An 8,662-nucleotide genomic window follows, 5' to 3' on the forward strand; every position below is an offset into this window, starting at 1 on the left:
GGAAAATTACAGGATATCAGCTTTTTCTGAAATATTCAGACAAGCCCTTCTTCTTTTGGCTGCTCCCTTTGGGTTCTCACAGCTGATCACCTGTCTCCTTCTCACCCTGTTTCTTATATCCTCCTCTGTCCTGCCTACCCTCTGTATGTCCACCTTCACTACATCAGTGAAGCTCCTCTGAGGTGTCCCTCTTTTCCTCCTGCCTGGCAGCTCCAAATTCCAAATGTTTAGTCCAGTATATCTAGCAGCCCTCATCTTCACATGTGCAAACCATCTCACGCTTGCTTCGCTAACTTTGTCTCCAAAATGCTCAACATGAGCTGTCCCTCTGATGTGCTGAGCTCCTCCAGCTCAGCTTCTTGTCTTTTAGCCAGCTGTTGCTGTTATGTGATTGGCTGATTAAATATCTGCGCTAACGAGCAGCTGTACCTAATAAAGTGGTCGGCGTTGCTTTTAGGTGCGTTAATTACTGTGGTGCTTCGGTCAGCAGGGGCGCTGTGCCGCTTCAGGTACAGGGGGCGCGTCTGCAAAGGGAAGCGGGTTTCAATTTCAAACCCAAATAGTCCGAGGGACGAGCCAGCGGCTTGTGGGAAAGCGCTAATACGAGATAGTTACACTACCGCGTTTAGTCATAGCAACTGTAACACTATTCAGACCACATCTGTATATTTGCCCCACGTCGTGGTAAAAGTGCGTTACCCGCCGTGTCTCCGCTCCAGTTTTCCGCGGGTTGATTTTATTCTGGATAACAAACCGTCGCCTGCCTGGCTTGCTTGCTGCAGGTGTTTTTGACCACTACGGATAGTTTACCACATTAGTTACACACGCACATATTTACATCTTACATTTTCAACATGCCGAGGTCCAACAGGCAAAAGGAATACAAACCCGGAGATCTTGTGTTTGCTAAGATGAAGGGCTATCCACACTGGCCTGCAAGGGTAAGTAAGCGCTCGTCGTTGAATATCTCATTTCCAGCGTAGGGGTTTGGTTTTCATCTCGTTGCGCCTTAGCCGCTCGGCTCCAATCACTTGTTTACCTGCGAGGCCTGTAACAGCCGCTAGCTCCACGAGTTAGCCTAGCGCGGCGGTGCCGACCATCCACATACATACAGCTAGCCTACTGTAAACCACTGCGAATTTCTTTCTGGAGATTCATCGCAGAGTAGACACCTCTTTAACCTCCCGGGCTAACAAAATATTAATGTTTTTGCCAGTTGCTCTTTGCCGCCTTTAGTGTGCTGGTCTTTTTTCGTCCCTAGGGGCCTTGTAAGGCTAACTTTGAGCTGTAACGGTTAAAACCAGCACTGTGGTAACACAGCATTGATTACTAGTTAACGGTCAGGTCGTACGCAGCGTTAACGTGTGCTTCGCTGCAACGGTGGGCTGCTACTAAGCCACTTTGTGAGTTAGCAGCTCGCTAAATATAAGTTCAAACTGCCCCCCTTTCTTTTTAACTGTTGCTTTACAGACTAATGGCTACTTGTGAAGCCAAATGCTGTGGTACTTTGTAAACACGCCTGCCCAAATGTTCCGAGAGATAGCAACTCGTAAAGTCGAAATTAGTTCCATTACATTAAAAAAATGCTCCATGGTAATAAAAATAGTCACGTAAGACTATAACGTAATGTCTAACTGGCACTGCGGTCGGCATTTTCCTTGTCATTCAAAAGAAAAAAGTGAGAAAATGAAGGGAAAAGCTGCTCTTGGAGCATTTTTAAGTTATGCTTTATACCAAATAAATAAAAAAAGATGATTACTGCAACCAATACGTTAGTTCTGTGCATGCTGCATTACAGCTGAAGCAGGAAAATGTGAAAGCGAAGCAGCATGTAATCCCATCAGCCACATCTGCCTTGTGCAGTTGAAAAGGAAAACTTAGATTGCAGTTTTCAGTCAGTGTTTCTGCCCTTTGGTGTTGCAGCCATTCATAAAAGTCAACTAACTGTGTCTACCTGCTTTAAAAAAAATCACTGTTCATTCATTTAAAGAATAAATATATAAAAAGAAATGCTCTATAATCTGCACTACACCACCTAGTATCTGTTTTGATCTCTGCATCTTCCCTCCTTTTTCTCGGTCTTATCACCCCTGTCTCATGTCAACAGCCCTGCCCCACCTATCCTGACACAGTAGTCCTATCTGGGGATGCCAAAAGGCCTGTGTGGCAGAGGCAGAGCCACGCCACGATTGTCTATCATAAGAGTGATTACCTGTGCCGCTGCGTAGTGCTGTGCTAATTTAAAAGCATGTAAAAAAATTGGCATGTCCGAGCCAAACACTGTGCTGAAAGATGGTAAACAGTAAAACTTTCACCAGGGAGTTTGTGGGTGCATCAAGGTGTGTAATATATTTCAAAAACTGCTTGTTATTTAGTACTGTACAAGAATTTGCAGGTCTTTGAACCTAATTTAGCTTTACTGTTTAAACTGTTTGTTCATAATGAATTATTTGGAGTATTTATCCAGGATCTAACCTAAAGGCATCATTTGCACACGTTTTCCACTCTTATATACGGTGCATTATTTTATGATGAAATACATTTGTGTAGTAGTATTACTATTGTTTGTATTTGTGGTTTTATAGAGAAATGACCTAACTCTTTTGCCTATTGTTTAACTTTAGAATAATTTTAGTATTTATTAAAGTATTGAGTTGTTTTTTTTACCAGCTTTCCTTTTAAAACAACTGTGTTGCTAATTCACAGATTGACGAGTTACCCGAAGGAGCTGTAAAGTCGCCTTCAAACAAGTACCAAGTGTTCTTTTTTGGAACACATGAGACGTGAGTATTTTTCCATTAATGTTGTCACTTTTTAATTTTTTCATGTGGATGCAAAATGGGAACAAACTTGGATCATTTGTCAAAACTTTTTTTTTAAAAAGGGGTGTGTACATATTTTATTTTAAAAAACTAATAACTGACTGTTGTAGGGCCTTCCTGGGGGCCAAGGATTTGTCCCCATATGATGAATGCAAGGAGAAGTTTGGAAAAGCAAACAAGAGGAAAGGATTTGCTGAGGGACTCTGGGAGATTGAGAACAACCCCACGGTCACGCATGAAGGCTACGAGGTAAGTAGATATGAAGGCCACTGAGGTTAGATTTACACTGTGTTGATTGATGTATCCTATTTTAGCTTGAACACCTGCTGATTCATACCAGTGATTTTCACACTTCAGTTCATCTAATTGTTGCCAATTTGGTGATTATCGACTTTATAGCCCACAAATCCAGTGACTTTGTGAACAAGGGTTTGCCAGTTGTGACCTGTAAGTGCGCCTTTGGCTCTCCCGCCAAAGGCGCACCTCTGTCTGCTCTGCCCAATGAGTGGCAAAGACGAGCAAGCAGCAGCACAAGTTGTGGTTTGTGGTTTGTACTGTGTGAGAGAATATTGAAAGGGGGAAATAGCATAAGCGGGATGTTTTTCTAAACTGGCTTGAAACATAAAGAGCTGGTTTGATTCTACACCACCGCCTTTTCAGCGACCACATTTGCTGCTTTGTTTTGGTTTGCTGAATTTATTTTCAACATGTAAACAGTTTCCGGAAGTAATTTGGGAAGAAGGACTGCTACAGAGATGGGTGAGAGCAAAGATTATTATAAGTAACTAAAGCCAAACTAAAAGTGGGTGTGAAAAAATATCATAAATGAAAAGTGAAACAATGTTATGTGCATAATTACTGAAATAGCTTTGTACAGAGAAAATATCTTTTAATTTTAATCTGAAATATGTCCTCTCAGCAAGCACAAACAGGCTCTGGTGCAACTGTTCATTGAGACTGGAATGTCTCAGGGATTTTTAATATTATGTATTACTGTGGTGTTTTAAACCTATTACATTTTACAATCTGACAAATACCCAAATACACCCATGCTATAGTAAACTAAAACTAGCACTGAAAGTAATAAAAAGAACTGCTAAAATTAAACAATAAAACTAAACAGCAACTAAATCTCATTGAAAATGAACTGAAACCACATTGAGTTGAAAGCACAACTGAAAATACAAAACTGTAATGACTCTGATCAGAGCACACTCTGCTGGACAAACTATGTAATGTAACCATTTATCAGTTACTCTCAAAGCTCACTCAGCTGTTTATCTGGAAGTTTAACCTCTACTACGTCACTAGTGATACTGTCACACCTCGCCATTGATGGGTAGATCTAGACTTAGTTTCCCCATGTTTCACTAATGTGCAACTCTTTGCCTGTAGTCATCGAAGAAGGACAACACATCAGAAGGAGCAGGAGATACGGGCAGTTCAGAAAAAGCAGATGCAGAAGGCAGTAGTGACGAGGACGAAGGAGCCCTGGTCATTGACGAGAAAAATGAGAGGGGAGGAACCAAACGAAAAGCAGAGGAGTCCACAGAGGTGAGGTTAAACCTGACTCACAGTCCAAGTTCACTGTAAAGCCGTCTGATGCTTATCAAACTTTTATAGACCTCTCCGAAGCGGCCAAAGGATTCAGAAGCGGAAGGTGATTCTAAAGTAGACGGCAACCAGTCTAACGTGGAGCCCAAGCTCAACGATGTGGCTGGATCCAAGGCGACTGCTCCTAGTGAGTCGAAACCAGAGGCCCAGGAAAATGCTCCAGCAGGGGGCCAGCAAACAGCAGAGAAGGTAAAACCCTCTTATTCGTTTTGGTTACCTGGGAAACATCCCTTAAAATGGACTCGTGGTGAGTTTTCTTTTTCATGAGAGAGGAAAAAGACATGCATATTCACATCAAAAAGTGGGGCAGGTGCTCGGCCAAGAAAATGTGTCAGCAGTTCAATTTTACCTGAACATACCTGGCCTTCATCAGACCATCTGAATCAAAATAAATTAACAACGAAAAAACAAAGTAGAATACTAATAATTCAACAAGTTTGTCTGTTTTGGCAGGTGTTTAATGGACAAAGATGGAAACTTTTCTGAAGCCACCAAAACACCAGCAAAACTAGAAGCCATTCCACATGAAAACGTAGCTGTTTCCATGTGTTGTGGCCTTTTGTCCACATGTAAACGCTGTTATATAGCAGTAAAAGCCAGTTTCTGCATTTACATGTTGACAAGGAAGAAGTCAACATGTGCCTTCTTCCTCATTTTACGTACTTTTGAAAGTATTGGAACACTGTTCAGGTGTTTTCAATCCAACTGTGCATATGTGCAAGTGCATAAAGTTAATGTCCTAGTCATGCAGTCTGCTTTTGCAAACATTTGTTAAAGAATGGCTCATTCTAAAGATATCACTGAATTAGTGTGGTACTGTAATAGGATGTCACTATTTCAACAAGTCAATTTGTGAAATTTCCTCCTCTCTGGATATTCTGCAATCAACTGTAAGTTGTATAAGTGCAATGTGAAAGTGTTTAAGAATCACAGCAGCTAAGTCTTGTGAAGATGGAAAGCAGATTGCTGAATGTGGAGTGCATAAAACGCTCTGCTGATTCACTAACTTCAGAGATTAAACCTCCTCTGGCGTTAACATCAGCACAAAACCTGTGCACTAGGAGCTTTGTTGCCCAGAAGCTGCTGTAGGGTTACCGTTTTGGTGGAACAGCACTTTTGTCCATATACGGTAGTGTATTGTTGTTTTGGGGGGTTTTGTTTGTTTTTTAAACATGTGGACAAGTTCTGAAACTTCTGAAAATTAGTTAAGGAAACTGTCTACACACAAAGAAATTATTAATATAAAAAGCCAGTGCTTACCATCATGTATTTTAAATAAACTTGATGTATCAGTAATATAAAAAGTACATTCTCCACGTCTTTTTGAATTTCAGGCGGTGGATGAAAATAAAATGAAATAAATTCTTTAATTGCTTTTCCCTCTTGTTCCCACAGCCTGCGACAGACAGCGCTTAACATCGACTCAGAAGAAAACCACGAACCTTTGACGCTTTTCTCTGGAATTTAAGCATCAACACAATTACCTGCAGGATGCCAGATTTCAGCCGTTTAATTAATAAGAGAATTTTAAAACAAACAAATAAATTAAAAAAACAAAAAAAACAACCTAAATGTTTGTATTGAGAGACAAACAAATACTCATTTGCCATTTTTTGGGATATCATATATCCCAGAAAGAAAAAGTTTGCTAATCTGATTTCAAAACAATTGAATTGAGCACTTTAGGGCTCATTTATAAATGGGATTTTGGTGTGTATATATTTTTTATTTCTAAGTGCAATTACAACGACTGAATGCTAGGTGTCAAAACATTTTTCAGCTTAGAGGGGATAAACACTGAATATATGGTAAATTTAAGAAACAAACAAACATTAAAATCACGAGGAAAAAACCATTTATTTGACAAATGCTCCCATTTGATGGTTTTAAAAAGTAGATATTGTACAGGCGATAGAACAAATTTTCATCAATGCTCTTAGCTTAAGTTCATAATTTTACTGCTTCCATTTGTATCACCTAGCTTTTCAGCCTCATTTAAATCATTTATTCATTCATTGGAAATATGATTGAATATTCAAAGGTTTTTTGTTTGTTTGTTTGTGTTTTTGTTTTGTTTTTTTCCTGCCCCCATTAATCGTCGTCTGTTTTGCCCTACAACATTTGTTGTTTCGGTGTGTATGCTTGATTGCGAGTGACCAAAGTACGTGATTCATTTCACAGGAACCCATATGTGGAATTAATTATGTAAACCCCTTTTGAGAAAAGCAAATTTAGGATTTAAGCCCCTCTGCTACTCAGTTTAGGCCTCAGTCATGCAGGCCTAGAAACCAGTTGGCAACTATCTGGCAACCACTTAAATGTGTATTCCCAATCACTTGGTGAGAAGTTGCTGGCAGTTGCAAGGTGAAACTGATTGCAAAGAAATATACGGAGCTGCACTGAAAACCTGCTTTGCGTGCTCTCAAGTTGCTGTACTTGTGTAGAAGATGCCGACTTGTCTGCAGACATTTGTCACCTAGTTGCGTAGCTGTAGTAAAACACAACTCAGAAACTGAGACTGTTCCCCAAAGATGTTGGGTGCAAACTTGTATTCTGAAGTCGGAACGTTCTTCATTTCCTGTTTGTGTCAAACTTTCAAAAAGTTTCACTTCCGCAGAACCATTAGTTGGCAAGTGTTTGCAAACAACTCGGTGTCTCCCTCCCAAACTACAGTACACTGTGGTAATCTGCTAGTAACCAAATTAATCACAAGGAGGGATTAATTGTAATTCTAACAGATCTAGAATTAATGACTAAGCCCATGAACACAAGAGTCAAGACAGAAAGCTGTTCAATGGGACCAGAAGTCTATTTATAATTACAGTTCAGATAGAATGCAGATTTAGGGCACTTCCACGTTAGCTTCATCCATGTCTTTTACTGATATCAGCTAGCAACAACCGCTCGCCAAGTGGTCAGAGAGTGCACGTTTCTTCTTGGTGACCAGAGGTTGCTTGGGAGTTACCGACCTGTCCGTAGGCCTGTGACTGAGGCCTTACGTAAGGAGACATTCCTGAGTGATGTTCTGTCTGAGCAGAATCTTTAAACTTTAGCATCAGGTTTCCCAAACATCGATTTATTCTAGTGGCAGACTTGGAAAAAATTTTAGAAAAAAATGCTGGTGTAGGCTTAATCCTTATCTGGGGAAATTGAGCCTTAAAGGTAATGTGGAGCAGTGGTAATGACTGCAAGGGAAAGGTTGTTGGCATCACCCCTCCATGTGGAAATTATCTGGAAAAGTCTTCTAAAACTCAGTTTCATGTTGTGATTTCATGTTTAGCTTACAGTAGTTCCACTGTTGCTTGAAGCTGTTGAGAAAAAAAAAACTTGTGTTCAGAAATGTATTCTCGACACCTTTGAAACAAGTCGCTGATCTGGACTGCACAAAGTGAGATTCATTGAAAGAAACAAGAAACTGAATATGGGTACAGAGAGTTAACCATTTGTAAATCTTCAGTTTATGACTTTCTTTTCTTGGTTTCCCACCCTCTTAACTGGAATACTAATCTGTTTTACTTCAGTGGTCTTATTATTTTGACTGTGAAACAAAGTTGTGATGTGTTTTATTCCAACATCTGTTTAGACGACATGTTCAGAATATGGTGTTATTTTCCACTGTAACAGTATCCCAAGGGGTTCGGGCCCTTTCACCCACGCCATTTGGATGTCATCGTCATCGCTTCAGTGTTCTTTCATGTAATTAGCAGCGTTAGCTGATAGTTTATCACACTATGAACTTTTAAGGGAAAGCTCAGCTCTGAATGTTGTGTCGAAAATGGCCACCTTCCTATCGTCACACCGCTGATTTAAAAACCTTAAAATGGTCAAAGGCCGGATCTGGAGGTTATTCAAAAGTTTAATTTGGAATTAAAGTGTAAAACTTTGTTTTGTTGTTGTTGGTTTTTTTTTGGGGGGGGGTTAGCCTTCTGTTACCTTGGGAAGCTGCCATTCATCTTAATCTGCTGCTTTGTTTACTATTGTAGTTGCCAGACCATTTAATAAACATGTTGATTACAAAAAAACACTTGTTTCTGCCTTACTTAAACTAATCTAGAGTATCAGCTTTCTGGAAAGAACCCAAAACAGTCACATTAGTTGTTGTGTTTGGTTTTAACGATCAGGATTGTCTATTTTTATTGAGTCAGTACAGTGCCTGCTGAAAACCAAGTATTATGTGAGATCTGTTGCTCTAAATTGAGCTCAGAGCATGGGAAAGGCTACCGTAA

At 40.1% G+C, this 8,662-nt stretch overlaps 1 protein-coding gene across 1 annotated transcript; it reads left to right on the top strand.

The window, feature by feature from the left end:
- Positions 1-470: 470 nt before the first annotated feature.
- On the top strand, positions 471-8,458 carry LOC102313968 (heparin binding growth factor). The gene is made up of 6 exons (XM_005927547.2): positions 471-941; positions 2,707-2,783; positions 2,933-3,071; positions 4,218-4,376; positions 4,446-4,625; positions 5,832-8,458. Exons 1-6 carry the CDS (start codon positions 855-857, stop codon positions 5,850-5,852), a joined length of 663 nt encoding a protein of 220 aa, XP_005927609.1. The 5' UTR covers positions 471-854; the 3' UTR covers positions 5,853-8,458.
- Positions 8,459-8,662: the final 204 nt, after the last annotated feature.

Source organism: Haplochromis burtoni, unplaced genomic scaffold, assembly GCF_018398535.1.
Source record: "Haplochromis burtoni strain Fernald_Lab_line unplaced genomic scaffold, NCSU_Asbu1 Contig_90, whole genome shotgun sequence".
NCBI classification, from domain to species: Eukaryota; Metazoa; Chordata; class Actinopteri; order Cichliformes; family Cichlidae; genus Haplochromis; species Haplochromis burtoni.

Bases quoted from the DNA above. Each gene is read 5' to 3' on its own strand.
- LOC102313968 (XM_005927547.2), top strand. From the start codon at position 855: ATGCCGAGGTCCAACAGGCAAAAGGAATACAAACCCGGAGATCTTGTG. The intron at 4,377-4,445 runs GTGAGGTTAAAC...AAACTTTTATAG, and splicing joins AAGCAGAGGAGTCCACAGAG to ACCTCTCCGAAGCGGCCAAA. The intron at 4,626-5,831 runs GTAAAACCCTCT...TTGTTCCCACAG, and splicing joins GCCAGCAAACAGCAGAGAAG to CCTGCGACAGACAGCGCTTA.